The sequence below is a fragment of the Uranotaenia lowii genome, unplaced genomic scaffold, assembly GCF_029784155.1.
Source record: "Uranotaenia lowii strain MFRU-FL unplaced genomic scaffold, ASM2978415v1 HiC_scaffold_23, whole genome shotgun sequence".
NCBI classification, from domain to species: Eukaryota; Metazoa; Arthropoda; class Insecta; order Diptera; family Culicidae; genus Uranotaenia; species Uranotaenia lowii.
Window position 1 is genome coordinate 60,745 of NW_026598124.1, and position 21,506 is coordinate 82,250.

At 35.1% G+C, this 21,506-nt stretch overlaps 1 protein-coding gene across 4 annotated transcripts in view; it reads left to right on the plus strand.

The window, feature by feature from the left end:
• LOC129759651 (reticulon-1-A) overlaps positions 1-21,506 on the plus strand; it is a 71,945-nt gene that overhangs the window by 41,571 nt on the left and 8,868 nt on the right. For 3 of the 4 annotated variants that reach the window (XM_055757158.1, XM_055757159.1, XM_055757162.1), the window contains 3 exons: positions 20,403-20,610; positions 20,673-20,881; positions 20,955-21,060. In XM_055757158.1, coding sequence (XP_055613133.1) covers positions 20,403-20,610; positions 20,673-20,881; positions 20,955-21,060 — 523 coding nt within the window. Of the gene's footprint in view, positions 1-4,471; positions 4,792-20,402; positions 20,611-20,672; positions 20,882-20,954; positions 21,061-21,506 lie in introns of those variants that run through there. The other variant, XM_055757160.1, reaches the window with a different exon arrangement.

Below are 21,506 nucleotides of genomic sequence, written 5' to 3' on the forward strand. Positions count from 1 at the left end.
ATAAAAATTAACAATTATTATCATTTTCCTAACATCTATTCATGGTAAGTTTTGTACAAGATTGGACATTTATTTTAGAATTCAGATTTTTTAATTTTAAATTTGCTAAGAAATTCTTTAGAAACTAATTTATTTCTTACTTTCTTGACTTATCGAAAATTTGAAACATTCATTGTAATATGTTTCCAAAATTTTTTTTATCAGTCTTTTGTTTAGTTTGTGTGTTGAACATGAGTGACAAACGGTGTAAGAAAACCTTTTCATTTTCAAATTTTTATTTGTTGTATTGATATTATTTTTATCAAAATTTCGAAACCCTGGACGGGTCCTTCGCACGGGCCTGATTTGGTCACATTATTTGTAGTTCAAAGTTACTTTTTTCGTTCTACATAGTCACTATTTGGTCACTTTTTTCGGTCCTCAAAGTCACTATTTGGTCACTTTTTTTCAAATTTTGGTCACTAAAGTCCCTACTTTTTCATTGTCAAACCGCTACCAGCCCTGCTATTTGGAGTTACTACCTTCTTGTAAGTCGATAGTCCGGCTCGTTTTTTGGCTCGATGTACGGTTGTAGACGATACACCCAGCTTATAAGCGGCATCTCGGAGAGAGAGGTTAGGGTTTCGCTTGAAACTACCGGCAACTCTCTTTGTCGTCTCAGCGACTTCCGGTTTTCGATTTCCCCCAGATCCAGACTTCCTGGCTGTCGACAAGCGTTTCCCAAAAACTTTAATTACATTGGTAACGGTTGATTTGGCAACTTTTAGCGATTTTGTCAGCTTTGCGTGCGAGTAGCTCGGATTTTCGCGATGCGCGAGAAAAATTTTGATACGCTGTTCTTCTTCCTTGGACGGCATTTTGACAACTGAAGAGTGAATTCCAAAATCAAAATAGGAGCAACATTCTACACACACACACCTTCAAAATGAGGGGTGTTCAGATTTTTTAAATGCAAAATTGAAAGAAATACGTCAAGTTGATGACCAAATTTTTGACCGTATCACCCTTTATAGCGGCTTTAAGCGAGGTGTGTCAAATTGACATTCAAGGTCTGATTAGGGGTTTTTTTTCCTGGACTTTCAGGGTGCGTCCATAAAAATAAGTAATTTTGCAAAATTAAAGATTCCCAGAATTCATTTAGGGTTCCCGAAAAATTTTATTGCTTTTGGATGCACCCGGATAAAGTTAAAAGCCGCCGAACTTCAAATAGTTTCATATTGCAGGGTGACCAGCGAACCGGGAAAACCGGGAATTTAAAATGAGACCAGGAAAACCGGGAAAACCGGGAATTTCAATCAAAACCGGGAAAAATTTTATGGATATTATTCAATCCTAAAATACATACATTTCATCATGACTGAACTTTCTCTCAGAAACTTTACAATCTATAGTCGTTTATTCCAGGACTGTTAACCATTTGGGAGGAACAGGAAACTGTCGGGATTTTATATTAATGAGTAAAATGCCGGGAAAACTCGAGAATATTTGAAAAAATCGAGATGTCTCGACCACAAACTTAGCTTTTTTCTAAGCTCAAGCATATTGTGCACTTGAGCGAATATAAATATGTATTTGAATTAAATAAACGTCTCACAACTGTGCGTTTTATAGCGTTAATTAATTTAAGATTTTTACCATACTGCACTTTCTTTGCGAATATCTGAAAAAAAAAGAATTTAAAAATCTGGATTAAGGAATAAGTGAAAGGAATTTAAAAATTTAAATTGTGATGTGAATTCATATGTTGAAATCAGACAGTTTTCTATTGAATCCACATTTCAACACCTAAGATTAAAGCTTATCATCTATCTTATAACTGGAATTATTATACACTAGTCCAGAATTGACGAAGTTCGAGTCTACATCAGGAGCTCATTTTATTTTTTTCAGAAAAACACAACATACTGAAACGAAACTTGTAAAAATTAGTAGAAATCTATCAAACACATTTACACTGAGGGATATCGGATTACTTGATGCAAAAAATTTAATTTTAGTAGAACGTTAAACGAGGGATATGAATTCAGCTATTCTGCCATGAAGTCGTACCTCGGTCGACAAAGTAACTGCAAAGCTATTTTTACAAAAATCTAATGATCAATGGTAGGTAGTTTTTGAATAGATTGAACAATGAGAATTTTTTTTACGTGACTTTACTTATTTTCAGCTGTTTTCAATTTAGTTTACAGTACCTTAAAAATCAAAAATAATCATAACCATACTTTAAATTTTCATTTGATTGACGAAACGTTGAAAAAAATCTAAAGAAAACAAATATATTGTTTGTGTGTACTAAAACACAAAAAATTTTCAAAAACATAAATTCAAAAATCAAAATCAAATTTCTGACAAACGACATGACCTCGAAAAACTTATTTTATTTGGTTTCGAAAATATTTTCTTTCCATATTTAGCTCAATTTTAACTTTTGAAAATCGGGAATTGTCCCATGCAAGAAAAATGCCAGAAAAAAAGATGCCACCATTTTATTCGGTTAATTGGTGAACGTACAAAAGACAGAAGATGTAAAAAGCGAACAAGTTTTGTGTGATTCTTTTTAACATTACATCAAAAATCGAATAAAAACAAGCATTTTTGAGATAGGACATATAATCTAGAACTCGACGCGTTTTACCAACCCCAAGAATTATATCCTATTGCACATACAATTTCCATGTCTATGTGGCAGAGCCAGTGGTTTAATAGTGAATTTGGTAGGTTTTGTTTTTCCGTTTTGCCTGAAGTAAATAAAAAACCGTGGTTTTATAACAAACTCCTAGGGCGAAATTTTATTAAAACTTTCTCCAGATTAATTTCTAATCATTACAACCTTGCAAGTCATTTGTTTAGAGTAAATCTATCAAATACAAATATTTGTGACTGTGAGAATGGATATGAAGATATTGATCATGTGATATGGTACTGTACAAAGTATTCTGTTGAACGAGATGTTTTGAGAAGCTCTCAATCGTTTGGGACACCATTGCGTGATATTCTGGGTCAGAAGGACATGGTATCAATGAAACTCATATTCGAATTCATAAAAAATGTTGGCTTACTACTCTGAATATCCAGAGGAGAATTCATACCCCAAAGGATAAAACGACACTGATTGGATTGGAGGAAATGCAAGAAAAAGTGATCTATAAATTTAAGACATTGCTGAACCAATCGAAAACAAATACAGAAGAAAATAATTTTAGTTTTATATCATGTATAAATACTATTAATTATGAATCAAAAAAGCGGTCGGCTCAAAATGATATAATATCAAGAGCCTTAGTTTAAGTATTTTAGTATTAATAAAGGAAAAAAAAACGCGTTCTAATAAAAATGTTAAAGGTATCCAAATAAAAACATGATTCAATATTCAATATGAGAACCGAAATAAAATATCGGATTACTTATCATAAATAATGTTAATCTGAATCTGTTTTAAGAGCTTTAGCTGAAAAAATATCAGAATATCAGTCAGTAGATTTCAATAGAAAAATTTAGAATTTCAACTTGAAATTTTAAAAGTATTATATGGCATCATATAAAAACTATGATTTATCCATGTGAATAATAAAAATATAGCAGTTTCTCTTATAAAAACGAAGATGGTATGAAAGACTAAAAGAAAGTAACAATTTTCGACAACTAGATTTATTTTCCTACCGTATTACGATCATTATAATTCGAATAAACTTTGAGTTTCAAGATTGAACTAAAAAGAATTAAATCCTCTCACACTTTTACATTCAACTTCCATAAACATATCTTCAGTTTTGGTCAAAAAACCTGATAGACATATTTATTTGCGCATTTTGAAACGAGGAAAATCATAAAATCTCATTCGGGAAAACCGGGAATTTGGAAATGGAAACTCGCTGGCCACTCTGATATTGACACTCATGAGCGGTTTAGGGTTAATATATTGAGTTCAAAGTTATTTTAAAATTTGAAAAGTTTATTGATCTGTGTTACACTACCGCCCAACCCTAACTCCCCCAAGATGAACGAATTGAACCGAGCTGCGGCTACTTGAATGACCACTTGAAGCCGCTGAATTCCACCTTCTCACTAGTTGCTGATGATGATGATGATTGGTTGGTCATCAGCGATTCGCGCCTCGTGAACGCTTTAAGCTCACTTTACACGTCTTATGCTTTCAGTATGTCTGCCACCTAGTCCGTTCGAATTGTGTTATGCAGCAGTGACTGGATCGAGCCCATTCACCTTTCTCTCGATGTGTCTGCATGCACGGCGCTCTCTTGCTTCTAGGAGCGTATCTTCCGCTGACTGACTGGCTGATAGTCGTCCATTCATTGGGGCTATCTCTAGCCGACGTTGGCAACACACGGCCATGAGGGCCATTCACAACAGTGGGCAACAAAAAGCAACTCCCCGGCTCAGCCAGCAGCGCTCTAGATGCGATACGACGACGTGAGTTGGAGTTCTCTTGAGCCGTCTGGAGCCGTCCACAAGTTCAGTTCAGTCGCGTCGGCGTTGCTGGATCAACGGGTTTTTACTTTTAGGCTGCTCTAGGTCCGAAAGTCTCCTGCAGTGTGTCTTTTTTGATCTCTTGAGACTCGTTTACGGTTCTTGTTATTATTAGTTTTACCTCCCGAAATCCCAATCGAAAACTTTCGTTGATCGTTGATCGGTCATTCAATAAGTAGTTGTACAATCGAACAAGACTGAAAACCCTCTAGTACGAATTAAAAATGGTGAAACGACAGAACTCCCGCTACACCAACGGAAATGGAACGACCCACCATCGGGAGGAATTGCCCCCGCGAGGACCAGGTATTTGTGGTTTTTTTTTTGTTTCATATTAAGAATGGCCATTGCTATTTGTTGCTGACTGAAAGTGTCAAGGTTCTTTCGGTGTCTGCATCGATCGAGTACTTGAAACTGTGACAAGTGGGGAAGGTGAGAGGGAACTTTGTCTGCTCTAATTGGCAACGTGTCATGATGTGGAGCCTCTCTAGGTTGGCTCGATCGCACACCGTGGCATAGCCGAGCAATTTTTCCGGTTACCGCATTCAAAATCTGGAGTGCGATGAATGAAAAAAAAAAACGATGCAACAAGTAAAATTTTAATATCACGCAGAAAAATTTACCTCGCCTATGATGTGCTACTGGCCGCAGTGAAATGGAAACTCATTGGGCATACGAATTTTTCCACTTTTTTTCTCCTGCTCGTCTTGGTTCAGTTTTCTTCCATGAATTTATATCAAAGTTGTGTATCGTTGATGGATGTGGGTATCTGAATAAGGAGGAGGGTGCGATCTTACGAAATCTCGTAATCGGGATCTTTGCTGCTCCACATTCGACGGATCCAAGCGATTTGTAACGATATAAGCTTGTTGATCTTGGTTTGGTGATGGTACCTACCCAGACTGCTTCTGTTGATGATGATGATGGAAAAGGTATCGAATTTCGGTATTATTACATGCATTTGCTTTAACGAAGTCCTGAAGCGTGAAGGAGCAGCGATTGTGCTTGGCACCTTTCCAATCGGGAAATATTTGAGTAGAGATAAAACGGTGTTGTGCTTGCTTGTAAGGCTAGTAGCACACGTTGTACTTATCTTTATAATATGGAAATGTGCAAGCGAACGTGTAACACGGGAGCTGGTACCGTTTCATTGAAACTTTTACAATTGTTTTTACAATTTTTTTTCTTGTTACGGAGCTTGTATTACAATAACATTTAAAATAAGTTATTTGTAATTTTTTTATTCTATTTTTTATTTTTTTCTTAAATCTAGACTTTGAAATGTCATAGTGATATTGAAAAATACTACTCTGAAGCTTGAGCGTACTTTCACTTTTCATTTCTTAAACCCAAATACCTTTTTCGAACCTATGAATTTGTGTTTGTGTTCAAAGCCTTTTGTACATTTCCTATAACTTAAGAAGATTTTTTTTATATATCTTCATAGTATGTACTCTTTTCGAGTTTTAGGACAGGTCACTATTACAGAATCGCAGTCTAATGGCTCTAAAGGGCTGTCGGTTTTACTGGTTTTTGGAAATCGGTATTTCGATATTTATAATGAAAAAATCGATAAAATCGGAATTTTTCCTAAAATCATCGGATTCATGAAAACGTTTCGTATAGTTGCAGTAATAGTGTAAATGCTCAGAGTCTAATTACTCTCAATATTCTTTTTTCCAATTGGCAGTTGAAAAAATATTGGCCCTCTTAAAGACACTTCCAGAGTTATCATTTGAGGCGAATATAATCCTAGTACCTACAAATGGAACAATTCATATCTTACTTGATTATTCTGTAAATTTGTTAAAAAAATCCAACTTTAATGTAATTTGTGCTAGGTACTACCAATATTTTATTAGGATTACAGCATCATTAAAGAGGTAAGATTATTTATATAGAAATGGTCTAACTCTGTTCCTGAGATTGGAAGGGGTTGGACAAGACATCGTAACTAACCTTGACCTGATGTACAATAGATTGTGGATTGAAGCCAGCCGGACTGCCTCGACTAGTGTCATGCATGTGCTAAATATATGTACATTGGACCGCTGCAAGCTTTGTATGAAAATTTCAAATTTATTAAAAGGTACCTCCCATAGCTTTTTTTGATTGTATTTATTGTCACAAATAGCAATTCAAATGTTGTATGGGATATCCAAATTCTTCATTAAAAAATCGCTATATATTTACTGAAGGTTTTGAAAAATATATCTTTAGATTTTAAATATTCGTTGACTCTTGCTGTACATTTCAAGTTATCAATCCTCAAACCTAACTTTTACTCCAGAAAGTTATTCGATGGTATGCAAAAAAAATGTTTAAAAGAATAGCTGTATCTTTTTTTTTCAGTCATAGTACAGTCTTCAAATTTGTTGGAGTGTTAGTTGGATAGTTAAACAAGATTTTGTGAAAAATTCATGAAAAAATAATAATCCAGGCAGACATGGCAGCTGGTCAAATTTGGAAGCGAGTGCGCTTCTTGACGCGATTTCATTCTATTTTGAACACAACAGTATACGGAATAAGTTTTCCAGATTGCGCAGCTTCACTCAGAGTTGCCCGAATATCTAATACAAAATTTGGCAAATGTCCGGAGGTCCGGTTTCTTCGTGATAATTTTTGTTTTTGCGCCTAAAAACTATCAAATTTTCCAATAAAAAAACATTTTTGATTTTTTTTTTTCGAAAGCCTAAAATGCGATTCAAATTTTGCCGAGGTGTTTCTATTAATAATGTTCAATTTTCAATTTTTTTTATAAATAGTTCCTGGGTTTTGCCCGAAATTTTCAATGAAGAAAACAAAATACTTAACTTGAGGGGAGCCACTCGTTCGGGAAAGTCGGAAAAAATCCATCGGGAAAATGAGGGAAAAAGTCGCACTTCGACTTTGAATTTCCATAACTTTTTACTCTGATGATATTCTTTGATCAAATTTTCTGCGTTAAATAGATCAATTATCACACTTTTATACCATAAGATTTGAGCTTTCTGGAGTTTGTGTGGCTTGAGATACAGTAATTCTACGAAAATCGGACTTTTTGGACTTTTACCATTCAAACTGCAATATCTCAGAAACTACGCTACATTTTTATTGATTTTTTGCAGAGTAATTTTTGAAATATTAAGCTAGCATGTCTGAAGTTTGTGAAAAGTTCGATCGATAGGATCAAAAGTACGCGAGATACAATATTTCAGGCATGAACCTAGAAATGCAATTTCTATAGAATTTTGGACGAATGTTTCCATAGAAAAATCCTATTTTATGTTTAACAACCAGTAAATCTATTTCAAACAAAAAATCAAAATAATATCGCGAGATTCTGATTTCAAAACATAAATAGATCATTTATTCCATTGTTTCCTTTCTTCATTGCTTTTGCCAAACATTGTTTGACTGATATGTGAATGGACACGATATTGTTCTCATGAATCGTCCAAAATTCTATAGTAATCGAAATATTGTGACTCGCGTAACTTTTGATCCCATCGATAGAACTTTCCAAAAACTTCAGACATGCTAGCTTTATCAGGGTGTCGACTACCTGGAAAAACCTGGAAAATCAGGGAAAATCAGGGAATTCAATTTGCATCAGGGAAAATCAGGGAATATCAGGGAATTTTTCCACCAATCAGGGAAAAAATAATGATCCTGATTTTATTTGAAGAAATTGAAACGTCATAGTTTATTATCTGCTTAAAAATTTACTTCAGTGTACGTTGCTCATGTAATTATCGTTAGCCCTTTGATTTTTTGATTACCATCGAAAGACATTGTTCTCGGATATGACACTAAGAATGCTATGAAAAAATGCCTCAATCTCAAAGAAAATCAAGTTCTGCAATTTCGTATCGAATGCATAGGAGGCAATTGTACTTAAGTTAATGAAGCGATCGCCATTAACTTATCCTCTGACCAAGGCCGCCTCTTGCCTTGATCCGGCAGTTATCAGCAGCGATATCAAATTGGCCAAAAAACGATTTGAGAAAACTTTGACAACACAGCAATTTTTTTTTGCTGGAAACCAGCAAAATTTTGCTGGTTTTTGTCCCGCTGACTTTCCAGCAAAATTTCCAGCAATTTAAATTGCTGTAAAAAAACAGTAAAAGTTCATGCTGGTTTCCAGCAATTCAAATTGCTGGAAAATCAGGAAACCAGATTGCTGGAAATCAGCTTTTTCTTTCAACACAACCGGTCGTATTTAGTATCAAATTTATATCTCAATAAAAATTAAATTGAGAATATTGGCAATAAAAACAATTATTTTCTCCCATTTTTCAATAAGGGATTTATTTATTTCGAGAAACACAATTTTTTACAATTTTCTAACATCGGTTCTGGGGTGGCAGCTTTGTGCCAAAGTGTTGATCATCCGCCACCTGTAAAAAAAAGTTTTGATAAGTATCTTTTATCTATTTATCAACTTGTCCAATAAAAACTCACCCTTGACTTGATGCCTGGTTGCTAGAATATAGAGAAAAATAAAAATAATTATCTTAATCCGACCAAAATTCGTAAAATAAAGTCTCACCTTGCTTCAGCGTACGAAAACAAACAGACTCCAATTTGACAACTCAATGCTGATTTTCCAGCAAACTAAATCAATTGCTGGAAAGACCAGCAATTTGAAAACCGATAGCTGAGTTTTCAGCAAAAATGACAAGACTACAACCGAATGCTGATAAATCCAGCAATTGGAAAACCGATTGCTGGTTTCCAGCAAAATTTTGGATTGCTGAACGTTTCCAGCAATTTTTTTTGCTGGAAATCGAGGCAAAAATTTACTGTGAAGGTATATTGACAGATACTGAACGCGTTAGTGGATCCTCGGCAGATTTAGCAGTACGACAGTATTCCGGCGTGATTGCCAGAGGCGATAAATTTGATAAAGGATTGCTGGAGTGCCAGCAAATGCCAAGTGTCCAGAATTCTTCAACATCGTCAAAATTATCTGCTGTCTTTCACATGGCAACGCGAATGTTGAACGTGGTTTTTCAGTAAATTCGAAATGTCTCTTCGAAAATATGCGTAAAGAATCAGTGGTGGCTAAACGACAAATCTACACACAAAATTTTCGAGGCCGGAAATTGGCAAAATTTTGCTCAAATTTGACCAGCTAGAAACTTAGCAATCAATTTAGCAAATTTTTCGAACTAAAATTTTAGCAAACGAGAGAAAAATTTAGCCGCCGCAGTTTTTGCTCATTTTTTTAGCAAAAACCGGTAGAAAAGAGACCCGGATCTGAAATTTCAAAAATTATTGTTTTTTCTCTGCAAATTCTAAGGGAATGTTTGATCATTAATTAGAATACACGAATAACTTCACTTTTAATTTATTTTTCACATTTTTCAGAACTTTTTTACCACTTTTCGTTTATTGAAAGTAATTAATTTCGATCCTGGGAAAAAACCTTCCGGCGAGCGAAATGCCAAGAGCCGACCCTCATAAACGAATGCACCTAGGTTGTGCCGGATGCAGCGCGTTGACATGCCAGTTGTGGTCCCTCTTTATTTCCGGACTGATGCAAAAAAAACCGTTGTTTGCCGGCAGTTGCGACATGGTAGGAAAAACAAACAATTTGGAATTTAAAAATCGGAAAATCTGTTCACTTCAAGATCTGCCCTTACCTGTACGCATCCGGTGTCTATTGGACAACCATTTTGTCGTTGAACTAGTCACCAAACGAACCGCAAGCATCAAATTATCGGAACCGTGGTTTGTTGTTTTTCTCCCAACTTGCGGCGGCTGCTGTCTTTAAACAAAGCGGCTAGAAATACTTACTTTTACTAAAATCAAGCAAGATTAACCTCGTTATTACTAAAATTAAGTAAATTTTGCTTTTAGCTAACTCAACAGTAAAAAAAAATTTTGCTAACGGAAAGTAACAGCGAATTTTTGCTAAGTGGAACCCGGAAAGTTTTGTGTGTATGATGCTGTTTTTTATGCTGGAGGGATAAAATCAGTCCAAATTTCCAAAAAACTTATTCAGAGAGTTCGAAATTCACATGCTCTGTATTTGGAAGACAAAGATCCCCGCAAAAAGGAAGCTCTTGAATCAGACCAAACAAAGCTGATGAAACGTCATCGAGAAGCGGAAGCAAAATCGCTTGAGGTGAAACGGAGGAAAATTTTGGAAGACGCACAGAAGAAGGCTGTTAGCTTGCAAGAGAAAATTGTTATGCTAAAATCATAAGAATAAGAACTGGCTGACTTATCTTAAAATGTTTAATATCACAAATAATACTTCCTTTGAAATTATCGTAATAAATTAGTATTCTCGACTCAAAACTTTCTGTGCGTTTATTTTCGGGGGAAATATATTTTTTATAACTTTAAGTTGCTTCCTCAGGTTGTTTTTCAAACCTGGAATTTTCTGGAAAAACGACTGGAAAATCAGGGAAAATCAGGGAATTTTATTACCAGATATGAGTCGACACCCTGTTTATATTTCAACAATCACTCTGCAAAATATCAATAAAAATGTAGCGTAGTTTCTGAGACATTGCAGTTTGAATGGTAAAAGTCCAAAAAGTCCGATTTTCGTAGAATTACTGTATCTCAAGCCACACAAACTCCAGAAAGCTCAAATTTTGTGGTGTGGTGTGTGATAGTTGATCTATCTAACGCAGAAAATTTGATTAAAAAATATCATCAGAGTAAAAAGTTATGGAAGTTCAAAGTCGAAGTGACAGTGCGCGTGCTTTCAATTTCTATACAATTATGAACGGTACTGTATGTAATAAAAATTGGAACTCCGATTGCAGGTCGATAACTGCATATGAAGCTTTTTTTTTTATCTTATAGAGATTTCTTGAATCGACGAATTTTTAATTATTGAAAAACTTTCAATTAATCTTATTTATGCTAGAATTTAACATTTTGTACCTTTTGTGAACTTTCTAACGAATATTTGCTTCGGGTTTGACACTATTTGAATCTCATTTACAAAACAAAAAAGCTAATATGATTGACGACAATTAGTTTGTTGCATTTTATAGTACTGATTCTGGTCCTTACAATTCATAATTTTTTTTTTTTAACCTTCCAAAGCCGTTCGCAAAATATCCGTTTCGGGGAAATTTGAGTTGTAGTTTGATTTCGTTCTTCTGGCTGTAAATGTTAACCGATTTTAATGATATTATATTCATTGTGTAAGTTATTTAGTCTAATTACTCAACATTTCAAAATAAAGTCGATAAGTATTACCAGGTTATCAGAAACTGGTTCACAAAGTAAAAAGTCCGAAAAATAAATTTAATTCTTAAAATACTCATAACTTCTGACAGCGTTTCTTTATTTAAGTGTTTCATTGATGTTTGAAATCGTCAAGAATCCATCTATCCGACAATGTATAGACATGTTGGAGTCCAATGAAAGTTTTGATCGCTATCTAAGATCTTCCGGTAGAAAAAAATCTTACTTTAAAAAAACGACATCCAGTTTTGGCTTTGCTTAGCTGTATTTCATTTTCCAATGAAACGATTTTCAAAACTCAAATTTTATTTATTGTCGTTAATTTGATCATTATTTTCATACTTGGTCTGTCAAAATTCCCAGTTCTTCAGTATATTGGAATGATGATAAAGAGGTATGAAATGTGCGCTTCGGGTCATATTGACCCGAACAGCTTTGGAGGTTTAGTTCGATATGGTCGAATTCCGACAATTTGTACTCCTGTTTAAAATAAAAAATCAGCAAATATATTTAGATGAAATAATTAGGAGTAAGAAATGTAAACTTTGATACCATTGCAGTTATTTGGATAAAATCAATGAGGAATTATCAATTAATTTCTTATCTTCATTCATACGGCGAAATCAAACCAGTTTTTTAATTGAATCTATTTTTTTGACAAGCATACGGTTTTTACAAAGTTTATGAAATACATTCACATAAGATTCAAAAATTTCATTCTTTGTGTCTTGAATTTACTTATTTGCGGCTGCTTTTCATCATTTATCTGAAATGTGCCATTTAATGAAAACGAGTTTTACTACAATACACCTTTTTATCATATTCATTCTAGGTATAGAAATTACCCAAATCGTTACTATTTCTGTTTAATTTCAAACTTTGCACATTTGCCCATTCTGGTTAGGCTTTTCCTAAAAGTTCTTATTGACTTGAAAATTGGTTTTATTGATAGCTAAATATAAAAGTGCGCAGAATAAAGGCCGGTCACAGAAAAATTTGTATCTCAAAAATGCTATGATGTTTGAATTTTGTCAATAATTTTGTTTCAATTAAATCACTTATTAACAGTAGAATACCTTTGAATAGAGCTTTTGAAACTGATTTTTTTTTTGTTTTTGAGAATCGGACATTTTGTGAGACCATGCGGAAAAAGTCGAGCAAAATGCAGCAAATGCAAAATTTTAAATTGAGTGGCCACCCTGTTAACACTAAGCGCCGTCCGTGGCCTCCAGGATAGCGTTTGAGTGTTCTAATCCAACAGTCATGAGATCGAATCTTCTTCACGGCATACAAAGTAGATGCTAGCTATACCTAATCTTAATTTTTATTTTTTTTTGTCACAATTAGAGATGTACCGAATAGTGGTATTCGGCGAACGGCCGATGTTGAACACAAAACCTAGAAGATTTTAAAGAGGAATTTGAGTTTTTTATTTGATTTTTAACAAATAATCTGACAAAATTCGGGAAGTTTTAAACAATATCTGGACACCCCAGCCAGAATTGACTTATCTAAAATCTTTACTGGATTTATGCGCAAGCTTGAATATATCCAGAAAATCTGGAATTTACTATAATCAAAGTTTAAAGCGATACTTGTCAGCATTCTCCTGTACGATCAACAGTGAAAGATACGCGGATACACCTTAGATGTTTTGCTGAAACCATAAGTTTTTAATGATTTTGTAGCTTTTACAACATTTTTTTTAAATATTTCATAATTTATCCTAAGTAAGTTGAAAAATTTTACAAGTCTGTAGTAGATATTCGGCCTATTCGGCGTATTCGGCCGAATACTTAGCTCAACTATTCGGTGTGCCGAATATTCGGCTTAACGGTTTTTCGGCGGTATTCGGCGCCGAATATTCGGCCGACCGAATATTCGGTACATCTCTAGTCACAATGGTATAATTTTTGAAGATATGATTTCAATTCGAAACCTACTAGTGTAAATTCGATCAAATTCGAAATTTGACATAAATGCTGATATTATTCATTGCAATTAACAAAAAAAAAAAAAAACAAACACATTCAATATTTACTGGTTATCTGAAAAAAAAAATCGATTCAAACTACACGATGTCATAGATTTACCCAAAATTGAGTTTGGAAACGTTATTTTCTTGAATTTTCTTTAGTCTAGCCAAGCAAAACTCTCGGTTTTACACTCTCACTTCTAGAGGTTTTGATCCTAAAACGCATGGGATCTGGCGATTTCTCTCACTTAAACGAGGTTTCTCGCTTATTCAGGCTCGACTGTATCTCAATCGTTTACTAAAAAGATAAGAGTGCCCCAGAGCCAAAGGGATTAAAAAAAAGGATTGAATTTGAGTCAACTATGCCAAACGATATTGCAAACTATATTTGGTGTTTTTTGCAGGTTTTTAGAATTTTATTTCAATACATTTCCGTTTGTTAAAAAAATCAAATTTTCGAAAACTAATTGAAAAATTGACAAACACAAGAGATGAAAAGCTATAAAATGCGCAGCTTTTTCTGGATTTTCAATGAAATGAGTCATTGAGACAAAAACTTGAAAATCAATAAAAGTTAAAAATTAATAAATAGACTTCTCGATTGAAAACTCAAAACTCGACTCTTAAATTTTGAATTCAAATGTCAATTTCTTTTCACAAGTTCTCTGGTCTAACTAAAGTTTGTGTTTAGAATAGAACAGAATACATTTTTTTCAATTCTTCTTGAGTCATTTTCAATAAAAAATATAATTCCAGTTTTGGTATTTAAAGGGTGCATTTCCAATACAACCCATCAATAAATTGTGTCTCACAATATCTGCAAAAAAAACGAAACGGTCATCCAGTCACTTCTAAAGGTCAAATAGTACTTTACGACGTTCGTTTTCAAACTCGATCAAGTGGATCAAAATCACCCCTCTGAGCTGATGTGTGAAAACGAAATTCCCCGGTTTTCTTTTCAACAAATTAAAAAAAAAAGCTGAAGCTTGATATTGTGTAATGGACAAATAAAAACTAGACCCATAAGATAGCAGGGAAAAAATCAGCAGACGACACTAATGATGCGATAGCCTGGGTAGTTTTGGTTTCTTCTTCCCACCCCCACCCAGTTAGATACCGTTTAATTGGTTTCTGTCGATTTAATTTTTATGTCATTTTAAGATTACCGCAACCGTGGACTCTTTCTTGTTAAAAGTTTTTGTTTTTTCCGTCTCTCGTCTTCTCGATTTCATATGTCGGTCGATCGTCACAATCGTATGGTTTTCTCTTCTAATTCCCCTGCAGCAGCATGTCTGGGACTCGACTGGACTGAAGCTGTGACGTTGATGGCCGAGATCCGCAATTATTAGTTGCGAACCTCGTTTTTCTTTCGTCTATCGAGAGCACGTGGATGAAAGTGAAATTGCATTCGATTCGATTCGATCGATGACGGTGGTGATGATGATGAATGATCATTGATGAAATATTTTGGCTGACGCCGGCCGTGCAGAGTTGGCACTTTATTTTTACAGCAGGGAGCTGAATTGTGAGTTGGCCTAGGCGTTACGTTGCAGTTCGCTGTGTTGTAGGCTTATCTTTCTTGTTTAGTTTTTTTTTTGGTGCATTCTACGGCGCTATTACCTACTGATAGTGTACCTATGGGCTTAGAGAAGATGAAGTGCTGCAACGTGTTTGGTCTGGCTGAGGTGGCACTTTCCACTTAACAATTACCTGGTTATGGAATTTCAATTTGTCAACAAATTGATTGTTCAAACATATTTGAGAATTAACAAGTTGTTATGGAAAAATAAAAACAATTATACATACTCTTCTATGTCTTTTTTTAATTTGAGATACACTTGTTTTAATAAGTCCCTATCGAGTAGCCTGCTAAAGCGTAAACTAACTTTAATTATTGTTGTTGGATAACATTTTAATTTCCAATTACCTTTCTCAGATTGAACTTCAAACCATTGAGATCTTCATTTGGCTTAAAGAAATGTTCGTCCTAACAACCTAAAATGAAGCATTTTCAGTTAGCGTTCATTCGTGTCAAAATTCCGACAAAGAGCTAGCCTCAATCTTATAAAAAGAGTTCACGAAAGACAGTGGACACCTATTTTTTTTTTTTTGGTGAAAGTTTGTGATATCGTCAAAAAAGTGTACTTTTGAACATATATATATGAGAATTCAGCCATACGCCTTGTTATTAGAGCGTTCGTAAATAAAAAAAAAGTTGCACAACTTTCATTGCGACCTTCAGCAAAGATAACGTCACTTCAAGATAATGAAGAAGGCTTTGCCACGAACAATCATTCTTCTATATGGACCTTCAATCTAGGCAACGCCATCGAAAGAGTTCCGGCAATTCATGCATCTAGCCATGGTAACCAAAGTCTGTCTTGGAAAAACAAATCATCGTAAAATGTTTCAATGTTGGAAATCAGCACTGCAGAGCCATCTACAATATTTTGAATGGTTAAAAATATATTTTGATTGATTTTTCGGACGAATTGTTTACCTAATATTGTAATACAAAATCATAAGAAAAAAAAATCCGGAAAACACTTAAATTGAATTTGAATTAAACCGAAACTCAGCTTTTCTTATTTTACTCTGATCGAGAAGAAAATCATTCTATGAATGCTCAATTTGGATTCTATTCGCTCATTAAAACAAACTTTTTTTTGTAAATCTTTATTTGAAACGGCTCATACTTTCAGGTTTTAAAGAGCCAAACTCGTTTTTGTTTATAAAAACAAGCTTGTTAAAATTGATTCCAACAGTGCGAATACGAACATCGGTTGCTTCGATAATTTTGTATGTTATTTGACGTTGACGTTGTTGAATACTCAAACCATTGACCCCCATGGAGGGTGTACCAAATATTTCATCCGCCTGTTATGATGCCTCATCTCAGGAGGGAGCAGCACTGAGCGTACAGAAAGGATTTTCGATAAGTTACATGGATGTGCCTTCATTGTCATTTTTGACTAAATTTCCTCGAGTTTTCCATGGCTTCTGTACCATGTTTCCATGAAATTGTGAATTTTTTCTACTTCTGAACTGTCCGATGTTCTAATAGCTTGTAAAAGTTTTAACGATAACTGTTCCTATAAGTGGATGCAGTATTTCACAAAACTGGAAACAATCAAAAGCCGGTCGCCAAAATCCAACATAAACATTCGGAAACCTGAGGAATCGTCTAGTGATTTGGTGAGTTCGTTCTATAATATGTTATTTACGTATAGGTATACGTATAGGTGATTCGTGATGGTAGTAGGGAGTCTCCATTTGGAATTTGGCATTTTTTTAAATTTCACAGTGTCCCGAAATCGATTTAACGTCCTAAAATTTCTTAGCGCAACGCTCTTCATTTATCTATGACCTAGTCCACTGAGAACATTTTTGTTATTGTTCTAAAATTTGAATGATTTTGTAAAGCTATTTTGATTGGTTTCAAAGAAACGTAATAAAACAAAAAAAAAATGGAGTGTTCCGTCTGTTCCAAGAAACTTTCTCAAGAACTTCCAACAGAAGGGAAGAATGGTAGCTTACTGTTGAATTACCGGAAAAAACCAAGAACTATTTTATAAAATTTTATTTGCACCTAATATGGATAAATTTGGAAACACGCCTTCGAACATGTAGTGGTTTTCTATTAATTTAGATAGTGTTAAAGTGCTTCCGGCTACCGATTTCCAGCAAATGAATGAATTATGACATGAAAATCGAACTTTCCCGGCCGCGATGCAATGCTTGCTGAATTTGAATCTTATTCGTCCCGATTAACCTATGTACAAACATTTTCATCTATTTTGATGAAATATTCAATGTGATCGATTTTATGAAGGTTAAGCTTTGTTTTTGGACCGGGACACTTTCGGACACAATTTGGAAAACTCGCGACGATTCAGTTGACTCAACTTAATAATACAACTTTTTGTTTCTCGGTTTGATTTGTGGGTTTTATAAGTGCGATCTTAACACGGCGGGTGATTGATTTGGACAGAGCTACTACCAAGCTTAAGTTGCGCCTGGGAGAACAGAATGAAAAAAAAAACAAGAACAATTTATATACTACCAGGGTTACCAACCGTTTTTCGAAAAAGTCTCGAAGATTTTGAAAAAATGTCTTGAAATGTCTGAGAAAGTCTACAAAGCTTGCTTTTGGGAAGGTGGCAACCTTTTTTTTTTTTGGTCGCCGGATCCCAATGTTGCAGATAGCCACTAATTGTTTGTTTCTGACACTATCACTTACGAGTTCTGTTAGACTCTCAATTTCACAGAGATCTTCGAAACATTTGCCATTATTCATTACTTTCAACCACTGCATTCATAATTCATTTTGAATTTTCATAGTTTCTTAGAACAATTTATGTCCTAAACCAAAAGTCTGTAATTGTCTGGAAAAAATGTCTAAAGTCTGGAAGTCTGGAATCCTGAAAAAATGTCAGGCAAAAGTCCAAAAAGTCTGGAAGATCCAGACAAAATCTGGAAGGTTGACATCACTGTATACTATACTACTGAAGTAATACTTTGTAATGGTAAACTAGACGAGAGAGTAAATAAGCATAACTTTTAACCTGAGTGTTTATCTCAGGTGTGTATCTATTATTGTTTTTATCGTTAACTGGCATTTTCAAAGCTAGAGAAAGGTGATTCTAGCTAGCAAAAGTTTGAAAATTCCTGAAGGCATCATACTGATTTTAATTAAAAACATTGCAATACTGCTTATAGCTTATCACAACATTTGATTATAAATGAAATCCAATGATAAATCTTCGCTGATATCACAGAACACAGAAATAAACTTAATTCAAGGTTGATAGTAAATACAGGCGCCGTACGCTTTTGGCAACAACTCAGATTTTGGTGCATGTGCCAAATGTGAAAATCGAACGTTTTTATGGAACGACATGGTCTTATAGTTTTCTTTCAAACACCATAAATACGTTTTTACGTTCTTAAATAGTGATAAAATACAACAACCACAAAAATTATAAAAAATTATTAGGGTACTCAAAAATGACAAAAATGATAAAAATTTCATACAATTGAAAAACAATACAATGCCACATTACCCTCACCCCCAAATATTCAGCGTGAGATTTGTGGAGCGCTGGCGTACAGCCGGTCTCCGCAAAACAAAACATCCCATGTGCTACTCTTCACTTCCTCTTATCGACTACACGGACTTGGCCGGCGTCGTTATTGGTTCATATTAAAAAGTGAGATTCTCAAAACTGTACAGTGAGATTGTATTGCTTTTTCCTGGCCATCTTTCATTTGGTTCATTGTGCAATGTTGATTATTTCGGACCGATCACGGAGTGCAACCATTATGCCATTTGCCAGGAGGGGCCGTAGGTGGACCGTAGTTGATAGTAAGCTCATGCTCAAAGTTTACTTTTTCTTGGTTCAGCCGATAAACGGTATACATAAGTAATAAAGTGATTGGACCACCAATTGAGCAAATTGTGACCAAGGTAAAAAATGCAGAGCGTCTTAAGTTGTAAATACAACTTATGTATAATAATCAAATTAAATTGTATTAAGCCTGATAAAATACTGTCTACTAAAACCTCAACGAAACAAAAAAAAAGTTGCTTCTAAATTCTGATATTCAGCTCAAAATAATTCTAAAAATATTGTTTGTGTTTAAAAATAATCCTGAGATTTTAAGTATGTAATTCAATGGTGTAAATTTTGTAGAAATCGATCCATAAGTTCCTAGGTTATATAAGGTGCGAAATCTGGCTTTCCCACTTTTTTCTGAGCTCAGGCCTGAAACGGAAAACAGATAGATCTTTGAGTTTTGAACACGAGTTGTGATAGCAAAAATGAAATTTTTCCTTTTTTATGCTTTGCCGCTTATAAGTATAGGAAGCCAACCCCTAAACCCCTTTTTCTAACACAGATAAGCAATGATACGCGAAGCAATCGCTTTTTGAATAGGTATACGTTTAAGATCAATCAGAAAATCTTGCAACTTAATCTTGAAAATGGAAACGTAATGACCCAAAAATTCACCGAAAATGTGTAATAACAAAATTTAACGATCCACATCAATTAAAGGCACCCCTCAAATTGGTTCAACAATGCTATGGTAAGCAGAGGAGACTGACGCGTACCTCGGATTGAATTATTGCAGTGAAAATCTGCTCTCGTGGCATTTAAAAGAATCAAAATCGCCGAACAATTGATTTCGCGACAAAAATACCGGTTCTTCGCCCCGGTTGCTCGGGAACAAGAAACGATACAGTAGTAGTCTACCTTCACGAAAACGAGAACCGAGTGCCAACCTATTCTGGTCGAGGATGATTATAAACAGCAGAATAAAAAAAATGCTTTACGCTGCACAAAAAAGCACGCAAAATATGTCCTATAACAAGAATGATATGCCAACCAGCTGCAGGCAGACACAGGGATTACGCAAGAATGGAACGAAACAAGTTTTCGTGTTTTGGGATTTCATTTTCGATTTTCTTTTCTGGCGTGGCGCATAATCGAGAGTCCATTCTTAATCAATATCTAGCGCGCTGTTTTTAGCCCGATTTGTTGCTACCAAAACCGGATATTGCTACTTAAAAATTGAAACGGACTATGGCCTATCCAGGAGGGTATCGTAATTCTTGAAACTAAAGGCCATCAATGATGTGGCAAAATAAAATTTCTGATCGGCAAAAATTTCTATTGATTTCTCAATTCTTACTATCTGAATCAATCCCCCAATTAACGTTTTTCCCCATTACCTTTTCTCTTTGCAGTGGAATCCCTGATCTACTGGCGCGATGTGAAGAAATCGGGCATCGTGTTCGGCAGCGGCTTCTCGGTCCTGATCGCCATGTCACTGTTCTCGCTGATCAGCGTCTTCTCGTACGTGTCACTGATCGTCCTGTTCGGTACCGTCTCGTTCCGGATCTACAAGAACGTGATGCAAGCCGTACAGAAGACCTCCGAGGGTCACCCGTTCAAGTAAGACTTCCCCCCTAGTTTACTCAAAAGGTCCGTTATTGATTTTTCCTTCTTTTCCCTAGGGAATACTTGGACTTTGATCTGAACCTGTCCCAGGAGAAGGTCCAGCAGCTGACGACTGTGGCCGTGGCACACGTGAACGCCCTGCTGTCGGAACTGCGCCGGCTATTCCTGGTCGAGGATCTGGTCGATTCGATCAAGTTTGGCGTCGTGTTGTACTGCTTGACCTATGTTGGTGCCATCTTCAATGGAATGACTTGCGTTATTATTGGTAAAACTGTGAATTGAGAAGCAGGAGTTGGTACAGTATTTCTAATCCATTGTTTTCCCTCCCGTTTCAACAGCATTCATCGCACTATTCACCTTGCCCAAGGTTTACGAAAACAACAAGCAGTCGATCGATGCCTACTTGGATTTGGTCAAGAGCAAAATTGTCGAAGTTACCGAAAAGTAAGTACCCAACCTCTATTGAAATTATCCAGATAAGCCTTGCAAGCAAAGCTTCCTCAGTTCATTTATGTTTAAAATTTGAAATCAACAGAAACTAAAATTTGGATTTTAATACGTATGAATAATGAAACATAAAATATTAAGTTGGTATACAAATTTCCAAAATTATAAATTTCATAACGAAAATCAAACTACACCATCAAAAAAAATAACATACAATGTAGAGTTTGTCGTATAAGCAAATTCATCACTTTCTGATCAAAAGTAAATAACGTTAAATCGGTGATCATTTCAAACCTCAATTCTTGGAATACAGAACTAAATATTGCGAGTGATTCGTAGCGCTTGTTTTACTTCAACGGTTGTCTGTAAAACAGAGGATTACGTACAATAGTTTTAACGATGCGATAAACAAAATTAAAAACGGAATGTTGCCGCCGACCGTG